Below are 19,485 nucleotides of genomic sequence, written 5' to 3'. Positions count from 1 at the left end.
AAATCCAAAATCTGTAAAATGACTTACCAGACCTGGAACTGCCTCCCACACTCACCAGCCGCTCTCATTGCAAACCCACCTACCTACCCCTAGGTCCACCCACACCAAACTTTCTTTCCTTCTAACATTCCTCAAGACATCACCGCAGGTGAAGCTCTGCCCAAAATGTTGCCATTCCCTCAACCCCATACCAGCTCCCCTTTTCACACTCCTATCTCTTACTGGAAGCCTAGCCCCTAACCTGGGTTAGGCACCTCCTCAAAGCTCCCACAATTTTTATATTTTTCACAATAAAAAAAAACAGGTAATATTTTATTACTATTGCTTTAAATTTGCAGTCTGACACTGAGTATGAACTGGAGGCAGGGAGGTTTTGTGTATCTTGTTCACCACAGTATTTGCAGCACCCAGGATGATGGCTAGGACACAGCAAGTGCTTCATAAGTAGTTTAGTTGTTCAATGAATGAAGAGGTAAGGGCTGGCCAGAAGCCGTGCCTTTGGGGTGGGTAAACCGCTGGAGTAGGCCGCCCACGCACTCTACTGCTATCATAGTATCTGGGGCCAAATCCCCAGTGGCACCCCAACAGGCATGGTGGGTGCTTGCCCAACTCCTGGAGAAGGCAGTCAACACTGCCCAGGAGCTCCAACAGCTGGGCCAAGCGGGGTTGTAAGTGTGGTCTCAGAGTCCTGTGGATGGATAGGATCTCAGCAGTAGCAGCAGAAGGGACCCTAGGGTCATCCAGGTGCTCCAAACCCTGTTGGGCAACTGACCGATTGCCCCTTTTCTGGTACCCAGCCTAGGCCAGGCCACCATCGGGATTCGTGAGGCCCAGCAAGTCCTCTGCCAGGCTGGTGAGCTCGTTCTCCTCGAGGGCCTCTACGAGGCGCTGCAGTGTGGCGCGGCGGCCCTCGGCCTGCACGAAGCGCTTCAGCAGCTGGAAGGCCTGCTCGTAGAGCCCTTCGCGCTCATACTCATAGGCCAGGGAGTCGAGCGCCGGGTCCTTCAGCGCTCGGCAACCTCGCTGCAGGGAACGCCCCACTTTGCGCCATTTGAGACCCACTGAGCGCGCGAACTTCTGTTGGTCCTGCAGGCTCAGCGGCCGGTTCACTGCGGGGGCGTAGGAAGCAGAGTGAGCGCGCGGGGAGGTCAGGACGGGCACCACCCCCCCATTCCCGCCCCAGACCTTGCTTCTCCCCAAACTCTGCCTTCCCAAGGACTCTACCTCGCCCTCTGGCTCTCTGCGCACGCCTCACCTATGGGTTGTCCTTGGAACAGAAAAGTCTGGCCAGGTGGCGGCGGCGGCGGCTTCTCCTCTGAGAGGGAGGTGGCGGTGGCCAGGGACTGCGAGGGCGCTGGAGCGACCTCCACGTCGCCATCCTGGCGCCCCGAGCCACATGTCAGGTTCCGCAGTGCGTCCTCCAACTCCGAGAGTTCCTCGTCCCGGAGCCGATCAGGCTAGGGAGGGGAGTGCGGCGTCGGTGGGGGTCTTAGCCTTGGTCCCCGCCCCACGCCAACCTGGCCCCGGCCCAGCCGCACCTTCTGGGCAAAGATGCAACTCAAGCAGCGCTCCTCATCCGTCAGCAAGGTGTCCAGCCGCTCCGCGCCGGCGCGCAGCTCCAGTTCCAAAGGCATGGAGCGCTGGGCGAGAGCCGCCGCCAGGCACGCTTGCAGCGCGGCGCGCAGCGACCCCTCGCGGTAAGCGCGGAGGAAGCGGCTGCAGGGCTGGCGCCCGCAGAAGCGCAGCTGCACAATCAGCTGCGGCTCACTGCGGTGGATCTTGAGCATCTGCAACACGTCTGGGCTCCCGCCACTCTCTGCGGAGGCGGACAGTCAGGCGACAGGAGGTCCCCACGCGGGGCCGTTCTCCAAGCGGCCGTCGTGGGGTGAAGCCCATGCAGACTCCCTCCCTGTCCCGAGCTCCCAGCCGGGAAACAAAACTGGGAGGCACACAGCAGCAACCCAAAATGAAGGCCAGAACCTATCACAGGGAGTACCCTAAGACAGAGTGGGTGCCACCCCAGCCCCATCCTTGAAGCCCCAAATAAGGGTAGGCAAAAGGGACGTGGGGAGAGGCTTTGCAGCACAGAGAGGGGCATGTGCCCAGGGCAGCCAAGCCATCTGGGTAGGCGGCCACCGGGGCAGCGGAGGAGCGAGAGGTCTCAGGTCTTCAGCCTCTACCAACTGTAGCTCCCGCTGCCCAAGGAGGCGGATCCCCCAACCAGTCTCAGCTTCCTGTGGCCTCTGCCCTGAGATGGGAAAGGGGCCCAAAAGGTAGGTACTGGGGAGGGGTCTTGGGCAAGGAGTGCTGCAGTGAGAGAGGAAAAGAGAAAGATACCCGATTAGTAGAAAGCAGTGAGCTGGCTGGTCTGGGGAGTGCGGGGCATCGAGCGGGGCTGGGGCGTTAGTGTGCATACAGGCAGATCACACACAGACACGGGGACACACGTCTACACCTAAGGGCACACATACATAAACGGGTAAGATGGAGCCTATGAAACCAGGCATCCCTCTCCTCTCCCCCTGCCCCCGTCAAATCTTTTCCATAAGGCAGTGGTTAAGCACAGGCCCACAGAGTTGAGGAGCTGGGACGTGGCCCCCTGGTGTGGCCCACGAGAGGCCCAAGCCCCCCTTCCTCTTCAAGTGCCCCCCTGCCCACGCACCTGCCAGCGCAGTCCGCAGAGCCCTGTACACCGGCACCTTCTGCTGGGCCTGAGCGTAGGCATCAGATAGGACCACCTTGTCCAGCGAGGACTCCACAAACAGGTATGCGCTGCCCACCCACTCCTCGAGTCCATCTGGCCCAGTCGCCATCTTGCCTCCTGGAGACGCAGATGGTCAGGCATCCAGACCACCCCCAACCCAGCCGTAGAGACAACTGTCCAGTCCTGAGTGGCTCAGCTGTCCCCAGCCAGCTGGCACATTTGTGAGGGGAAGTTCATTCTCCTACAGGCGGCCCCTTGTGCCTCTGAATCTGCACAGCCCAGCCAGCCTCAGCCCAGACCTGCGGGGAGGCCTGTCCCTCCACTAATTTCTCAGAGAAAGCCCAGGGTTACAGTGGCAGAGAAAGGGAGATATTATCCTGCAGTGATCACAGAGAAGTTCTGACCCCTCCTGGGCCAGGATGTCTCTCTTTCAAAGCTGACAGGAGCCATCCTTATCGTGGACAGTGCCCATGCTACACAGCCAACCGAGCCCATGCCCTGGTATGCCTTCAGCTTAATCTTGAGCCCCCAAGATCACTTTGGGACCACAGCCCCCATTAGGTTTTCTCACCTGCATTCCTACTGTACCTCCTGGTTTCATTTTAAAGGATACCTGTGGTTTTCACCTGCCCAGATTCCCTCTCCCAATCCTGACTGACCTTTGGGGCATCCCCTCTTCCCTCTTCTCAATCCACAGCTAACCCCACTCCTTAGTTCCAGGTGTGCACAAGTGAAATATACCTAGCCAAACTGCATATTCCACTCCTCTTTCTAAAGTGATTTGTTCAGAGTTGGACATAGGTTTTAGTTTGGACCAATCAGAACCAGCCTGCAACCTTAGCTGGACCGATAAGAAAGAGATATTGTTTCCCTTCCCACCAGACTAAGCTGGAAGAAAGGATAGGACTCATCTGCCACTGCCTGGAAAGAGCCTGGCTGAGGATAAAATCGACACAGAAAGATACACAGCCGAAGATGAATAGGTGCGTGCCCAACTGTACTGTGCTCCTGGCTCTGTCTGCACCTTGAACTTTCCAGTTATGTGAGTTAAATCATTCCTTTATGTTCTAAAGTCCTTGGAGCTGGGCTCTTGTCTTATGCAACTCAAATCATTCTATTACAGATTTCCTCCTTGTCCAGACAGAGCCAGGGCCCCTTGCTGCTTATATCTCTTCTATCTGTCTTCTGACAATATCCTAGCCCTAGATGGGGGAGGGGGGCAAAATCCCAGTCAGGAAACCACTTCTTTGACCCTCCTCAGCTTAATTGCCTCCCAGTTACTGCACCATGAGGCAGCAGGTGGAGAACTGCCCTGCCTCTTCCTCCCTACCTCACCTCAGGCAACATCCCATCCTTTTCCTAGAAACTTAGGCTCAAGACCCCACCTACCGCCCCACCAGTCACACTTCTTTGTCTCTGATCTTTGTTATTTATATACAGTAGGCAGGGACGGTTGGGGAGTTGCTGAGCCCTAGCTGTGAGCATCCTGGATGTCAATCCTTTGAGCAGAACAGAAGGGGTGGCCCCAGCTGGAATTCGTTTACACAAGGTCAGGGAACAAGGGAGGAGGAGGCACTGCCCGAGGGAACCAGGACCACAGCCTTGGACCTTGCTGGGGAAGGAGTAGGAATCCTGAGCTCAACGCAGAGGCTGCATTTCAGATCTCCCCCCAGACCCTAACCTGAGAGCCAAAGCTAGGATAGCAACTGGGCAGGGGCCCTCCAGCATCACCCAGACCTGGCAAGAGAAATGATATCTGGTGATGGTCGCTCCCACCCTCAGTCTGAGCAGAGGGGACATGCCTTTTGAGCGCCCCCTGTCCTAACCTTCTGGTAGAAAACATATTAATACTCCTGTATTTAAGCAAAGCAGTAGTCTGGAAATTAACAGGAAGCTAGCTAACATTGTTAGCAGGGGGTTGGGGAAGAAAGCAGGGGGAGAGGAGATTTTTATTTTCATTGTATTTAGTAACATTCTACTTTATGTAACATAGACATGTCCTTCATAGTAAAAGGCAACATAAAATTGAAGCAAAAAAACAAAAACAAAAAACCCAAACGGTGTAAGACTCTATAGGTGACAAGGGGGACCAAGAGCCATACAAGACAAGAGAGACAAGTTAGGAGCCCAAGGGGAGTGGCCCAGAAGGTAGGAGAGTGTGGGGACCTGTCTGAAACATTTCCTCTTCCATGTCTTCTTAGCGCCGAGACTGAGGGTGCTGACCTCATGAATGTGATCGGCCCCAGGGGTGGAAGTAGGGGCAGGAAGAGGCCAGCGTCTGCCTCTCAGGACGGGCACTAAAACCCTGGAAGAAGAGGGGATGCCCCATGACACTGGCTGGTGGACCGCGGGAGGTCAAACAGGTCTGCGGGGCTGGAGGTGGAGAGCGGCAGGTAACAGGGGCCGGACCCTCGGCTCGCGTCGTTCCCTGGGCAGCTCCTTCCTGCGTGTCCTCCTGCAGAAGCGCATCCCCGGCAAGCCCCGCGCCTCACCGCCCGGTCCGCCGCTCGGAGGGTGGGCCCAGGCCGGGTCCCGGGGACTCCTGGCGAGCTGAGGCTGTGAGGGGTCAGCCAGGCGCGGCGCCCCGACTCCGCCGGCCCGCCCCCGGCCTCCAGCTGCGCGCGCGTGCGGGGCTCGCAGGGCCTCGGCTCAGCCCGTTCAGGAGCCCCGCCGCCCGCCTCCCGCCAGCAGGGACCGGGCGCCCCCTCGAAGCCCCCCAGCCGGGCCCAGGAACCTGGGTGCTCACGGCGCCCCGCTGGCCGGCGCCGCTCGCGGAAACAGCCCCACGGGCCGCCTCTGCCCCCGCCGGCACCGGGAAGCCCCCCGCACTAACCTGGCCGCCTCGGCCCGGCCGGGATTCCCACGCCCGCGCGGCTCCTCGCGGCTGGGACGCTTCCGGGTGTGCGCGAGGCGCAGGGGCGGTGCCTGACCGAGCCGCCCCGAGGGCCGCGGCGTCCCGCCCCCTGCTCCCGGCCCGTCTTCCCGCCCACTGTGCGCCGCCGCGGGTCCCCGCCCCTGGGTACAGCCCACCCGGTCCGTGGAGCAGGTAAGACGCTGGCGCCGGAGGTTGGACGGCGAGAAGAACGGCCCGAGGCAAAAGCCTTCGGCGCTTTCGGCTCCTCCGAGGGGGTGGGGGGCGGGTGAGAGCTGCCCCGCTTTCTCAAGCGGGGAGCAGACGGACCAACAAGGGGCACCCCTGGACACCAGAATTGTCTAGTGACGTCTGGGGGCCTTGAGCTCTATGACCTCTGACCTCTCCTGCTCCCTGACACTCAGAACGGGACGCTGGTGGGTTCAGGTTCAAGCCTGGCCGCGGGTATCTGAAGTCCTAGATCCATGAGGCGCAAATTGCAGCGGGGACCGTTAGCCTGGAAAATATCGGGAAGTAGAAAACTGGCGAGTGGTGTGGAACGCTGCGTGGGAAAACCTTCAAGCACCCTACAAACGGGCAGCTTGGAAGAGGACGCACACTTTGCAATAAAGGCCGCGCTCCGGGCTGGGTCTGCAGAATTCCAGCTGAACCGAAGCCGCCCAACCCGAGCCTGGCCTGCGCCGGGGGCAGGATCAACACTTGAACCCGGGGCGCCTCAGGCCCCAGAACCTGAGGCTTTTCTCCGCCCCGCCGGCCTTTCTCTGGGAAGCTCCGGGGCCGTCTCCCCAGCGAGCTGGAGGGCAGGAAGACGCCTCCTCTCGCGGACCAGATTCCGCGGGGCCCCACCCGCGCCCCAGCCTCCTGATTGGCTGGTGGTCCCCGCCAATTACAAGTCTTCTCCCCTGACCCCGCCCTATTAACCCTACCGTCGCTCTCCAGTGGCTGGCTGGGCCAGGAGGCGGTTTCTAAACTCGGGACCTGTGGAATCAACTGGCATTTGTTGAAATTCAGATTCCTGGCCCCTACTTTTTCCGGAGAGCCTGATTTAATAAGTGGGGCTGTGGAGTCTGTATTGTGAGCGAGCGTCCGGGTGATTCCGGTACCCTCCCGCCCCCCAAGGACTGAGTTCCAGTCCTTCCCTGGAACTCAGAGTATAAGTTGGGAAGAAAACAGTTCTAGAAGATGTCTGGGAAACTGGTCTGGTTAGTCGGGGTGGCTCTGAGTGTGTGTATAGGGAGGCAAAAGGAGGCGAGATGGGCTCTCGGAGGGAGGGGAGGGGAGGATGGGGTTGTCCCAAGTCAGGGCTGGTGCAGCCGCCCTCCATCTTCCCCAGGGAAAACTTCAGTGACTAGGAGAAAGATCGGATAGCATTTTCCAATCCAGATATTCGGCTTTTTCAACTTCACACACAGGTGGTGGTTGCATTCCTCCTAGTGTAGCATAAAATGCAGATCTATTCAAGTGAGAACGTAGTGTAAAGGAGAATCAGAAATCTTTCAGCATCCAGGGCAGATAATGGGTCTGAGACCTGTGCAGTAAGTGGGACAGGGCCTCATGCTTGGTTTAATAACTCGGCTAAATGTTCTGCTATCACTGTCTTGAAAGTACTAATAGTATTTTCAGCAAAGAGTCCCACATTTTCATTTTGCACTGAACTTTGCAAATTATGTAGCAACTTCTGGGCCACAGGTCTTTTTACACATGGGCTCCAGTGGTCCCCTCAACATTTTGGATTTCTTGAGCCCAGAGACACCCCCCTCCCTCTTTCCAGGAGAGAGCTGTTGGAAGCAGCAGAGCTCCCACCCTGCACAGGGCCATGGCTGAGCCTGGAGAGCAACTGCCAGAGGAGGTGCTGGCACTCATCTTTCGCCACCTGCCCCTGCGGGACCGTGCCACCGCTGCCAGGGTCTGCAGAGCCTGGGCTGCTGCTGCTACCTGCAGTGTCGTGTGGCATGACACGACCATCAGGTGAGCAGACTCCTCCCTCTCCTGCCGCCTTCTTGCCTTCTCCCTTTCTACATGGAGTTGGGGGTTGGGGGTATCCACATTTAAAAGCCTCATCATTACTAACATTTATCGACTGCCTACTATCAACCGGTGTTCGTGTTCTAAGTAACTTATATATACTAATTTAATCCTCACTAAAACCTTATGCGTTGGATAGTTAGTATTATCTCTATTGCACAGATAGGAAATTGAGGCAGAGAGATTTAATCATTTCCTACAGATCACTCAGCAAAATAGTAGTAGAGGCAGAATGGGAGCCTGACAGTCCAGAGGTCAGGCCCCATCTTCTTAGAGACCTCTGAGAAAGCTCAGTTCCTAAAATATCATTGGCTTTCCCTGCCAGGGTTTCAATTCGTGGCAGACACATCTTCTTCTAAAGGGTTAAGGTGGGCTCCCTGAGAATCTCAAGCTTGAAGCCGGAGACAAGAAACCTGAAACCAAGTAGCTTCAGGGAAGGCATGTGGATACTGGAAAGTGTTTAACCTCTAACTGAGCATCCCTGTAAATAAAATCTGTAGACCAACAACATAAAAGGGGGGAGGAGTTAAGGTGGGAGATCCCTCGTTATCAGCGACTATTTTGGGGCAAGCTGGCATGGTCAGGACGAGGAGGTGTATGTGTAGGGTGTCAGAAAGTGGGGATGGTAGCTGTACTCCAGGCTAAGGGATGGGCAGAGGCTTCTCGCAACCAATGCCTTTTTCCACCGTTCTAACCCCAAGTTGCGACTGTGAGCGAGAAGGCACGCTGCTACCATACCTGTCTGCCTGCCTGGACCACGTTCACAACCTACAGCTGGAATTTGAGCCGTCGAGGGAGCCGAGCCGCCGTGCGGCCACTGAGCTGCTGACCGCCCTGGCGGGCCGCACCCCGGGGCTTCAAAGCCTGCGCCTGGAGTGTCGTGGGGAAAAGCCGCTCTTCGACGCGGGCCACGACATCCTGGACGCGGTGCACGCCATCTGCCGGGCCGCCAGTGCGCTGCGCCACCTGGACCTTCGGCGCTTGCCTTTTACCCTGGACGACGCGCTGGTGCTGCAGGCGGCACGCGGCTGCCCCGAGCTCCGCAGCCTTTTTCTGGACAACCGTACGCTGGTGGGCAGCGTGAGGCCCGACTCCGTGCTCGAGCTACTACAGGCTTGCCCGCGCCTGCGCGCCCTCGGCCTGCACCTCGCCAGCCTGTCGGGCTCTGCCCTGCAGCTGCTGGCGGCGCGGGACCGCGAGCCTTTCGCTCTCCTGGCCCTACGGTGCGCGTGCCCGGAGGACGCACGCGCGCCACCCTTGCCCGAGGAAGCCTGGGTTGCGGTGCGCCGCCGCCACCCGGGACTGGCGGTGGAGCTGGAGCTAGAGCCGGCCCTGCCTGCCGAGAGCGTGACGCGCGTCCTGCAGCCCGCCGTTCCCGTGGCTGCGCTGCGCCTCAGCCTTTCTGGGGATACGGTAGGCCCGGTGTGCTTCGCAGCGCGCCACTACGCCGCAAGCTTGCGCGCGCTCGAGGTGCGCGCCGCTGCCTCGGCGGAGCTGGACGCGGCGCTGGAGCTGCTGGCGGCGCGGTGCGCGGGCCTGCGCGAGATACACTGCTTCTGCGTGGTGCGACCCTCGGTGCTGCGAGCCTTCCGCGAGCACTGTCCGCGCCTGCGCAGCTACACGCTCAAACTGACGCGGGAGCCGCATCCCTGGATGCCCACGACTGTGGCATGAGCGTAGCCGCGTCCCCAGCAGACCTGTGGCCACTGGAACGCTGGATGCGTTTGCCCAGGCGTGCGCCAAGTGACGGCCCGCTCCTTCAGGGCTCTTGGCTCTTGTGCCTCTGGAAGATCAGGGCAGGTGGGCTAGCGCCGGGACCAGCCCCGGGCGGCCTGAGTCCACAGGGTGGATCTCCCTAATGGGATCATCTCCCGCCAGCCCCGCTCCTCTGCGGACACTGCCAGCTCCGCGGCCCTGTCGTGGGGGGGCGGGGGGAGGACCCTGGCTCGGGCGGCGACTCAGGTGTGGGTGTGAAATAAACAAATCCCGCAGCAACAGCGTCCTCTGGAAGGTGGGGCCCGCTCTGAGGGGGAGGGCGGGAACCCTCAGGCCCCAGGGCCGACCCGGCAGCAGTGGGGCCGATCAACTGAGCCCAAGCGGCTGCGGAGGTCGGGGCGGGGCCTCCGCACCCGGGAATGGCCACGCCCCAGGGCTCTGCGGACGGTGCCAGCTTCTCTCCGCGCCCGCTCCCCACGTCCCCTAGCTCGCTCCTGTCTGCTCCCGCTATCCAGGCAATGGCCATCGCCTTCCAGGACTTTTCCAGCCCACAGCGGGCCGCGAACGGGTGATTTCTCCCGGAGAACAGGGGAGGGAAAGGCCCGAGAAGGGTCGACCTCGCGCCCAGGTCTCCCTGCCCGCCGCATCCCTCCACGCACAGTGGATCCCAGCCTCCCCCTCGGGTCGGCTGGCGCGGCGGCCGCGGCCGGAGCCCCGCCCCGCGGGCTCGCACGTGGCCCCCTCCTGACCCGGCGCCGGGAGGCGGAGTAGGGCGGGGCGGGCGGCAAGCGCAGCACTTTCCGCGGCTTTGACGAGCCCGCGGCGCCCGGCCCGAGCGCTTAGCCGGGCGAGACTGCGCCATGCAGGAAGCGCCAGCCGCGCTGCCCACGGAGCCGGGCCCCAGCCCCGTGCCTGCCTTCCTCGGCAAGCTGTGGGCGCTGGTGGGCGACCCGGGGACCGACCACCTCATCCGCTGGAGCCCGGTGAGGGCTGGGGCCCCTCGACTTCCCCAGTGGTCCCCGGGACCCTTCCACGTCAGTGAACATCCACGCCCCCCGCCCCCCGCCCCCCGCCCGGGACGGGGCTGTGGGTCCCTCGATCCGGCGGTCCCGTGTAGTTTACCGTGGAGGGGGTGTGCGAGACGGAGGTGAGGCGACTTCCTCCGGACCGAGGCAAGGGTAGGAATCTTCGAGGTCACTTAGTTCCCTCCCCACCCGAGAGACAGGCCGGAAAACGGAGACCTGGAGAAGGGAAGGGCTGGGGCGGGGCTAGCTCGGTGACGCCGCGGTCCGGGACCCGCAGACTGCACCCCGGGCTGGCGCCGCTGCTCCCTCCGGAGTCGGGGTCCGGCCAGGGTAGGGAGTCCCTGCGGCCGCCCCAGGCCGGGTCCCCAGCGGGAGTGCGAGTGTGCGTGTGTGTGCGCGCGCCAAGGCCGGCGGACCGTGCGCCGCGCGGCTCACCGAGGCCGGGTCTCCGCCCGCGCGGCGGGGGGGCGGGCGGCGTTCTTGGCAGAGCGGGACCAGTTTCCTCGTCAGCGACCAGAGCCGCTTCGCCAAGGAAGTGCTGCCCCAGTACTTCAAGCACAGCAACATGGCGAGCTTCGTGCGGCAGCTCAACATGTGTGAGTGCCCGGCGCCGGGCGCGGGGTGGGTGCGGGGCACGTGGCGCGCGCGCGAGGCACGGTTCACCCCCACGCCCCACTCCGCAGACGGTTTCCGGAAGGTGGTGAGCATCGAGCAGGGCGGCCTGCTCAGGCCGGAGCGCGACCACGTCGAGTTCCAGCACCCGAGCTTCGTCCGCGGCCGAGAGCAACTTCTGGAGCGCGTGCGGCGCAAGGTGGGGCGGCGTCAGGAGCCGGCAGCCCCGCGCGGAGGCCTTGAGGCGCCTGCAGGTCCCCGAGGACTCCGCGCTGACGGGGCCTTCGCCCGCAGGTGCCCGCGCTGCGCAGCGACGACGGCCGCTGGCGCCCCGAGGACCTGGGCCGGCTGCTGGGCGAGGTGCAGGCTTTGCGGGGAGTGCAGGAGATCACCGAGGCGCGGCTGCGGGAGCTCAGGCAGTGCGGGGGCGGGGGCGGGAGGGGGCGGGAGGGAGAAGGGGCGTCGCGGCGAGCCGAGGGCGCCGGCGGCCGGGCAGGTGTTCTGGACAGCTCCTTCCTCCCTCGGTCTCGGTGCCTCCACCCGGACAGACGGGCTGAGCTGTGGCTCTCTGTTCTGTACGGATGGCGCACACCTGGCCGTCTTGGGTTTAGACCTGCCATGGGGGGGGCGGGTGACTGGGCGGACTCTCGGATGCCTCAGCACCCTCCCACGCCTTTCCCGCAGGCAGAACGACATCTTATGGAGGGAGGTGGTGACTCTGCGGCAGAGCCACGGTCAGCAGCATCGCGTCATTGGCAAGGTGTTCCTCTCCCCCTACCCTGCTTCTCTCTCCCGCCCCAACACACCCACCTTCTCTGCTCAAAGGGGCAAATCCACCTTCTCTGCTCAAAGGGGCAAATCCACCTGCAACTGCCTGTTGGGTGGGGTCAAGGTCCCAAATATGAATTAACCCTTTGCTTCCTCTTTAGCTGATCCAGTGCCTCTTTGGGCCACTTCAGACAGGGTCCAGCGGTGCAGGAGCTAAGAGAAAGCTGTGAGTGGGAAAGTCAGGGATGTCCACGCCACACCCCCATGCGCGCACACTTCCAGGAGCCTCCTTGCCAGAGGCCCCATGCAGGGACTTCTCCAGAAGCTCTCTCACCAGGAATCCTCATTCTTCTTCCCTGCACTACAGTTTTCCTCAACCCATGGCAATCTCCCCAAGGGCCCCCCCTCCAGGACTTTCCCTCTCTCCCCCTAAGTCTACCACCAAGTACTCTCCCTTCCCATATCCTTGTGTTCCAGGACCTTAGCCCCCAATTTTTCCCCCAGCAGCCCCCTCACCCTCACCCCAAAGCATCCCAACACCCGAGGGTCAGGGGCTCATACCATGCTCCCTCCCTCCTCTCTCCACCCCCAAAGGGCCCCCATTTCTGGGGGGAGCCCCTTCTGCCTCCAGCATGTGACTGATGCCCTGGCAACAGGCCTCAGCTCTGCTGACTTGGCTGCTGGGGCCTAAGGGAGGGAGGTGCAGGCTGAGAGGCATGGGGGATGAACCTGCCCTGCCCCCTGCACAGGTCTCTGATGCTGGATGAGGGGAGCTCATGCCCAACACCGGCCAAATTCAACGCCTGTCCTTTACCTGGTGCCCTCTTGCAGGATCCCTACTTTATCCAGTCGGTAGGTTTGTGCTACTCCTCCCTTCCCTAGGGCACAGTTGGGCTTATGGAGAGCCTGTTCCCTTCCCCCATGTCCCTAACAGGAAGAGAACGTGGAGGCCAGCCTTTCTTCCTCCAGACCCTGGCTCCCCAGCATGGACTGAGCCTCCCTCCTCAAACCTAACTCCTTAAGTCCATGTGGGTACTGGTTGGGTTATGGCTCGCCCTGTGGCTTGAGGTAAGGGACTGGGCCTTGTCATCTACTTATAGCCCCTCCCAGAGACCACCTTGGGCCTCAGCAGCTCTCATAGGGCCAGGGGCCCTATCATCTCTGACATCCATGAAGACTCTCCCTCCCCTGATGGGACCAGGCTTTCTCCTTCCAGTGGTGGCAGGAGGTAAGACCAATGGGGCTGCCCTCTGGGGAGCTTGTGGGGAAGGGCCTGGCAGCCTAGATGGCTGTGGGGGTAGAGGGGGAGGTCAGTGCCAGGGTCTGGTTGAAGCTTTTCTCCGGTGCAGGGAGAAGGGCCTGGCACTGCTCAAAGAAGAGCCGGCCAGCCCAGGGGGGGAAGGCGAGGCCGGGCTGGCCCTGGCCCCAAACGAGTGTGACTTCTGCGTGACAGCCCCCCCCCCACTACCTGTGGCTGTGGTGCAGGCCATCCTGGAAGGGAAGGGGAACTTCAGCCCCGAGGGGCCCAGGAATGCCCAACAGCCTGAACCAAGGGGTCCCAGGGAGGTACCTGACAGGTGAGCCAAGAGTCCATGACGTGAGCCCTGTGGGCCACTTTTGCAGATAGACCACCACTAAGTAGCTTCCCAGCCTTGTCTGTCCATTGTGGCTGAGGGGGAGGTGGGGATGATGATCTGACCTGACTTCTCAGAGTCCCCTGGAAAGTAGAAACTCCCATCAGGTCAATCAGTATATCTATGGTAGAGCTCAGGAATCTGTATTGTAGGAGTTCATTTCGGTATTGGAAACATTGTAAAGTAGATAAAAGTTTAAGAACCACTGGTGTTGACAATTCTAAAGCAAGGGGACGTATCCCGAGGCCAGGGATATCCATGACTCAAACCTCACATCGAAGCTAGGAAGCAGAAGCACTCTAAGTACACTCTATGTGGGGAGCCCTCTCCTACTATTTTGTAGATGTCAGATTTTGATGCTGATGTATCCAGCTTCCTTGGGAACCTAATAGGGGGTGAACACTGAAGGCCAACAGCAGTTCTCTGTGTACAGGGGGACTCTGGGCCTGGACAGGGGGGCGCGAAGCCCAGAGAATCTGCTGCCTCCCATGCTGCTTCGGGCCCCCCCTGAAAGTGTGGAGCCTGCAGGGCCCCTGGATGTGAGTATACCTTTAGCAGGGCAGGGGCATGGGGCTCCGTGAGGTCCATTTAGCCTGGGGAGGGCACCACTGATTGAGAACTTCCCCCAGGTGCTGGGCCCCAGCCATCAAGGGCGAGAATGGACCCTGATGGACTTGGACATGGAGCTGTCCCTGGTAAGACGAAGGTGGGGAAGGCAGGGGGTTCAAGTTGCTGAACCAAGCCCTCAGCCAGAGCCCCAGCCCCACTCCTCAGTGCTCCTCCCCTGCTGCTTCAAGGGGTTCCTCTCTGCAGATGCAGCCCTTGGGTCCAGAGAGGAGTGAGACTGAGCTGGCGGTCAAGGGGTTAAATTCTCCAGGACCAGGTAATAGTTGTGGTAACCACCTGGGGGAGGCCCTAACTGGTGGGAGCTTCCTGGCTCTGGTGAGCTGGGCAGTTTGTGTTTTGGAGGGGAACCCCCAAGTTCAGGTGGCCTTTCAGAGAGCTGTTTATGCCACCCATCCTCTCCCCACTGGGTGACAGTGGGGAGGTTGAGGATGGATGTTCATCTTGACTGACCAGAGGGCAGGGCAGGTGAGGCTTTCCTTTCCTGAAGAAAGAAGGAAGAGCTATTTCTCCCTGCTGAGCACAGCCCAATCCTCCTAGGGAAGGACTCCACACTTGGGGCACCACTCCTGCTCGATGTCCAAGCGGCTTTGGGAGGCCCAGCTCTCAGCCTTCCTGGAGCTTTAACCATTTACAGCACCCCTGAGAGCCGAGCCAACTACCTAGGCCCAGGGGCCAATCCCTCCCCCTGAGACCCGCTCTGCTGTGAAGCCAGCCTAGCTGAGGGGCTGGCCTGCAGCAGCACGCCCTTCTTAGCTTCCTGGTGCCCCTTGGAAGAGGCTGAAAAAAGACCCTGCTACTTTGCAGTCCTTCTCCATTACTGAGTCTTGCATATAAACAGCATTTTTTTTTCTGTGTTTCTGGTCTCTTTTCTCTACCGACCAGGGAGCACAGAAGTCAGGGGTGGGGGGTGACTCTGCATTCATAGACATTTCCAGATCCTAAGGCTTTAATAGCAGAATATCTGGAGAGTGGAAGTGCTTGGGGAACCAGCCCCTAGTTCTGCTTAGGCTCCCCTCCTCTGGCTGGATCCAGGGCTGGCACGTGGCCACAGCAACCTCCGGAACTCAGGGGCTTTTGGGGTCACATCCAGCTCCACAATGCAACTGCTCTGTGATCCTGGGTAAGCTGGTCCCCTTCTCTGAGCTTTATCTGGGATAAGCCAGAGGGTTCTAGAAGATGGCTGTAAAGCTCCTGGGAACTGCCAAGCCCAGTGGGCGCTGAATGCTTGGGGGGGGGGCAAGCCGAACTTCCCCCTCCCTGGCTCATCCCGTGCACCCCAGGTGGAGGGGGAAAGCCGACTCTGCGTGGAAGCCCGGGCGGCGCGCGGCACCTGCGGCCTGCCTCCCGGTGTCCCAAGAAGAACGCCCCCTCCCCCGCCCCCCCTTCCCGGCAGCCCTGGCCGCCCCGCCCCCGCCGCAGCTGCTGCTCTCCTCCCCACCCTGCCCGGCCCTTTCTGCCTCGTCATCTACTGCCCCGCGGAGGCTCGACCCGTGAGTGGGGCCGCCCGGGGCGCGTAGACCCGGGAGCCCCACCCCACCCGGCTGGGGGAGGGAAGAGAAACTGAGACTGGGCAGAGTCCGCGCCCCGCCACCCCCCGCCGAGCTCCAAGGAGGTCTGTGAGCACCGCCCCTCCGCCGGATTCCGACCGTGGGACTGGGTGGAGGGGAGGTAAGGGCAGCCCTGCGACTGCAGTTAGGGTAAGGCTCCGGCCTTTCCCACAACCCTAGCTCCCTAGCAGGAGCCGGCGCCCACGGTGGGAGGGAGGCCGAGACCCCCCTCGAGGCCTCGCATGCCGAGCCACCTGGAGCCCCGGGAAGGATTTGGCCTGGGACCTAACTTCGCTGTTCACTTCGGGGCATTGAATTGCAGAGGGAGGACCCCGAGAGCTGGGGTCTCCGCACCCCAGACGGGACAAAGTGCAGGACTTGGCATACTGCAGGGAGGAAGCTAACATGAAAATAACTTGGGGGAGCAGCGAGGGAGAAGGAGGGGCCAATCCAGTCCGCACCCCCCACCCCCCCACCCCCGCACGTGTACAGAGTAGGTCTTGCGCTGGCAACTGGGGAGAGAGTCTTTGGAGGTCTCCGCTGAAGAGGGCAGAGGGTCCATGTACATAGTGCGTGACTTCAGCGTGGTGGTGAAGGATTATGCTGTTCACTGGGGCACGCAAGAGAAGGAACCAGTCTGCCTTTGGGACACTCAGGCACTAGGGTGGACGAGGGGACATTTTAGTCTTAGAGGGTGGGTCCATAGCATGGAGGGAGAGGAAGGGTATTCCAGACTTAGGGAACCGCATCTGCAAATGTTCAGATGTGCCAGGGGCTTGCAGGGTTCTCGCAGCGCTGTGTGGTATAGGGAAGTGCGGGAAAGCCTGGCTGCCCAGAGGGGTGGAAGGTGGCTTGAGGAGCCAGACCAGATCATCTCGGTTCTCTCTGATGGACGGTGGGGGCGGGCGGGGGTGGAGGAAGGGGACAGGTAGGGCTGATAAGCTGCTTGGCAGGAGATCTCATTGTAGTTCAAGCTAGAGCAAGTCAGATTCCAATTCTGTCACTTGGTCTCTCTGAACCTGTCTCCTCATCTGTAAAATGGGGACAATAAATCCTGTCCCAGAGACTTGTCAAAGTCACTATGCTGCGAGGGTGATGGGATGGCAGTGAGAGGTACTTGGAGAGACTGTCATAGGAGATGGGTGATGATAGTGGGGTTGAGGGAGGATGCTGATGGAGACCCACTGAGTAGAGGAGCAGCATTTGTCAGAGATGTGACATGAAGGGAGAAGGAGGAAAAAAAAAAAGAGAGAGAGAGAGAAGGAGGGAAAGGGGGTAGTCCCGGCCTCTGCTCAGTGGCCTGGGGGGAAGGCTGACACTTCAGTATGGCCAGGAGGGATGAAATGGCCAGGGAAGCATAGCATGACACCAAGTGGTTGTGAGAGAGACCTGGGAGGCAAGCAAAATGGGGGCCAGGACCAAAGCCGCTCTCCCAGACCTAGAGCCAGGTAGAGAAGTAGAGGAGTGACCCCAAAAGGAGGATGAGACCCAGGAGGGTTCTGTGTGTATAAAGCCAAGGCTAGCGGAGATGGGCTGGGAGAGACTGGTCTAGGGCCTGACCTCTTTGCCCCTTTATGCCAGGGGCCTTGCTGCCTGGGTCAGGCCACCCCAGAAGTGATGGACCATTGTCCTTAGTTGTTAATAAATGGATAAAGCAAATTAATTTCTGCCTAACACCTGCTGCTTGCTAGAGACAGTCTCTCAAAATGGGAAGATCTGTGAAAGAAAACAGTAGAGGTTCAGCAAGCATCTGTTGGCAGCTTTTACGACTTGGGTCCATGGTATTTAAAAATGAAGCAAGAGGGGCGCCTGGGTGGTTCAGTCGACTAAGCATCTGCCTTTGGCTCCGGTCATGATCCCAGGGTCTTGGGATGGAGCCCCAGGTCGGGTTCTCTACTCGGCAGGGAGTCTGTTTCTCCTGTTCCCTAACTCTCTCCCTCTGCCACTCCTCCCGCTTGTGCTCTCTCCCTTTGTCAAATACATAAATAAAATCTTTTTTTAAATAAAAAATAAAGATGAAGCAAGAGACGATTTCAGGGCATCAGGGAGACAGTTGGATCTCAGCTAATGTCAGGAGATCTTGGTCAGAGACCAGATGGGGTTGCAACACAGTGGTGGCATTGTGGGAGGCTGCAGGGGCAGAGCCTACCCGGGAAGGATGGGCCTGGGGTCAGAATAAGGAGCCTGGGCCTCCTCTAGTCGGTGAGGGGAGGCTCTCAGCACTCGTTCTCTGGGTGCAGAGGGGACTCAGCATCCCGCAGGGTCTAGGCTGCGCAGGAAACGCCAGACTAAGAGACGAGGATGACAGAACTGTTCAGCGGATAGGCTGGAAGGGCCTGGCTGCAGCTGGGTGCGGGTGTCTCTCAGGATCAGTCGCAGGTCTTGCTGCCTGGAAGCAGGCTGGGAAAAAGCAGTTTGGATGAACTGGCTCCGAATAGAATGCCTGATCCGCAGGCCGTGGCGGCTCAGGAGCGCTGTGCTAACTGGGGAAAGGGGTAGAGAGTAGACGAGGACCTGGGGATAGCACAGAGGACAGAGCCACGGCTGACGTTTAGGGACCCAAGAAGGAGCCTGAGGAGGCGACAGAAGCGGCCTGAGAGGCAGGACAAGTCCTGTGCTGAGGAGCTGTTCCGCTGCCTGCGTCGAGGTGAGCGTCGGTGCCAGCCACCAGCCACGAGTGTTCACTGAGACCCTGGGAGAGAAGTCAAGGCGGGGCGGGGGGGGGGGGGGGTCAGCCCCACTACCTCTGTCCCCCTCCCCCATGCAGCCCCTGCCATGGGCAACGCCCAGGAGCGGCCCTCAGAGACCATAGACCGCGAGCGGAAACGCCTGGTGGAGACGCTGCAGGCCGACTCGGGGCTGCTGCTGGACGCGCTGCTGGCGCGGGGCGTGCTCGCCGGGCCCGAGTACGAGGCGTTGGACGCGCTGCCCGACGCCGAGCGCAGGGTGCGCCGCCTGCTGCTGCTGGTGCAGAGCAAGGGCGAGGCCGCCTGCCAGGAACTGCTGCTCTGCGCCCAGCGGACCGCGCGGGCGCCCGACCCCGCCTGGGACTGGCAGCACGTGGGCACCGGTGAGCCTGCGGGGCGGGGCCTCAGCCCGGGGCGGGGCGCGCGGGGCGGGCGGGGCGGCGTGCGGAACCGAGGGGCCGTCCCCGACTTGGGTCTGTGTCAGGGATACTGCAGAGGCGGAAAGTGAGCCTCGGATACCCCCGCCTCCGCCCCAGGCTACCGGGAACGCAGCTGGGACGCTGCGTGCCCTGGCCACTGGACGCCAGAGGCCCCTGGCTCGAGCACCACTTGCCCCGAGCTGCCCCGAGCTGCAGACTGCGGCGAGCCCGGGGCTCCTGGGGGCTCCGAGGCAGCGCAATCAGGATCCCTCGAGGAACCCGATCCCGAGCTGGAAGCTGGCGCTGAGCTGGAGTCGGAACCCCAAATGGATTTGGAACCAGAACCGGAGACAGAACCGGAACCTGAACTGGAGCGGGAACCCGAACCGGAGCCGGAGCCTGACCTCGAGGCGGGTGATGAGTCTGAAGGTGTGAGGCTACCCAAACCCGTGGGGGATTGCTGGGAGGGTGGACCCCACTTGACTAACCACTTTTTCCCCTATCATCTTTAGATTCCTGAATGCTGGAGCGCTCTCAGGCCGCTCCCTGCTCAAGCCAGATAGGAGCTGGGATTCTGCACTGGCTGGGATCCTTGCCAAGCCCCCGTCTGACTCAGTACCCCAGGAGGTGAATAAACTCCGGAGGTTGTCTGGGCTCTGTGACTCCCGCTCTTTGCCCAGGAACTAGGCTGTGGGTCCATGCCCCTGAGTCTCAGCAACCTCAACAGCCCTGTGCCCCAATGTCCAGTCTTTAGGCCCATTTTGTCCTCAGTATCCCAAGCTGCACCCCCCGGAACCCTCAGTCCCAGCGCCCCAGTGGGACAAATACCAGACCCTGGGGCCCTGCCCC

General features: G+C 60.8%; 3 protein-coding genes across 19 annotated transcripts; 2 read left to right on the top strand and 1 right to left on the bottom strand.

Annotated features, from left to right (window-relative positions):
• Window positions 1-273: 273 nt before the first annotated feature.
• Window positions 274-10,761, bottom strand: TRADD (TNFRSF1A associated via death domain). Of its 8 annotated transcripts, none has more exons than XM_026011471.2 (6): window positions 5,538-5,616; window positions 4,871-5,009; window positions 2,663-2,821; window positions 1,539-1,816; window positions 1,256-1,457; window positions 274-1,109 (listed from the first exon to the last, which is right to left on the bottom strand). In XM_026011471.2, the coding sequence occupies exons 2-6, from the start codon at window positions 4,893-4,895 to the stop codon at window positions 799-801; spliced, it is 975 nt and encodes a 324-aa protein (XP_025867256.1). In that variant the 5' UTR covers window positions 4,896-5,009; window positions 5,538-5,616; the 3' UTR covers window positions 274-798. The 8 variants fall into 8 exon arrangements, with proteins under 8 accessions (XP_025867256.1, XP_072587835.1, XP_072587834.1 ...); XM_072731734.1 differs by lacking the exon at window positions 4,871-5,009 and adding an exon at window positions 2,338-2,455 and having other exon boundaries at window positions 5,538-5,607; XM_072731733.1 differs by having other exon boundaries at window positions 1,539-2,307; window positions 5,538-5,605.
• FBXL8 (F-box and leucine rich repeat protein 8) lies at window positions 5,647-9,596 on the top strand. Of its 2 annotated transcripts, none has more exons than XM_026011470.2 (3): window positions 5,647-5,750; window positions 7,348-7,544; window positions 8,303-9,596. In XM_026011470.2, exons 2-3 carry the CDS (start codon window positions 7,393-7,395, stop codon window positions 9,273-9,275), a joined length of 1,125 nt encoding a protein of 374 aa, XP_025867255.2. In that variant the 5' UTR covers window positions 5,647-5,750; window positions 7,348-7,392; the 3' UTR covers window positions 9,276-9,596. The 2 variants fall into 2 exon arrangements, with proteins under 2 accessions (XP_025867255.2, XP_025867254.2); XM_026011469.2 differs by having other exon boundaries at window positions 5,733-6,778.
• LOC112929404 (heat shock factor protein 4) lies at window positions 10,082-19,291 on the top strand. Of its 9 annotated transcripts, none has more exons than XM_072731715.1 (17): window positions 10,093-10,300; window positions 10,830-10,938; window positions 11,026-11,153; window positions 11,249-11,373; window positions 11,639-11,714; window positions 11,884-11,948; window positions 12,472-12,574; window positions 12,823-12,950; window positions 13,072-13,299; window positions 13,790-13,895; window positions 13,986-14,051; window positions 14,170-14,239; window positions 15,016-15,103; window positions 18,086-18,177; window positions 18,298-18,600; window positions 18,754-19,050; window positions 19,149-19,291. In XM_072731715.1, the coding sequence occupies exons 1-17, from the start codon at window positions 10,178-10,180 to the stop codon at window positions 19,154-19,156; spliced, it is 2,115 nt and encodes a 704-aa protein (XP_072587816.1). In that variant the 5' UTR covers window positions 10,093-10,177; the 3' UTR covers window positions 19,157-19,291. The 9 variants fall into 9 exon arrangements, with proteins under 9 accessions (XP_025867247.1, XP_025867242.1, XP_072587816.1 ...); XM_026011455.2 differs by having other exon boundaries at window positions 10,095-10,300; window positions 18,754-19,065; XM_072731716.1 differs by having other exon boundaries at window positions 10,113-10,300; window positions 13,176-13,299; window positions 18,754-19,065.
• The last annotated feature ends 194 nt before the right edge of the window (window positions 19,292-19,485 follow it).

The sequence above is a fragment of the Vulpes vulpes genome, chromosome 12, assembly GCF_048418805.1.
Source record: "Vulpes vulpes isolate BD-2025 chromosome 12, VulVul3, whole genome shotgun sequence".
Classification (NCBI taxonomy): Eukaryota; Metazoa; Chordata; class Mammalia; order Carnivora; family Canidae; genus Vulpes; species Vulpes vulpes.
Note: the sequence above shows the minus strand (reverse complement) of the source record. Positions and strands in the feature narration are given on the sequence as shown.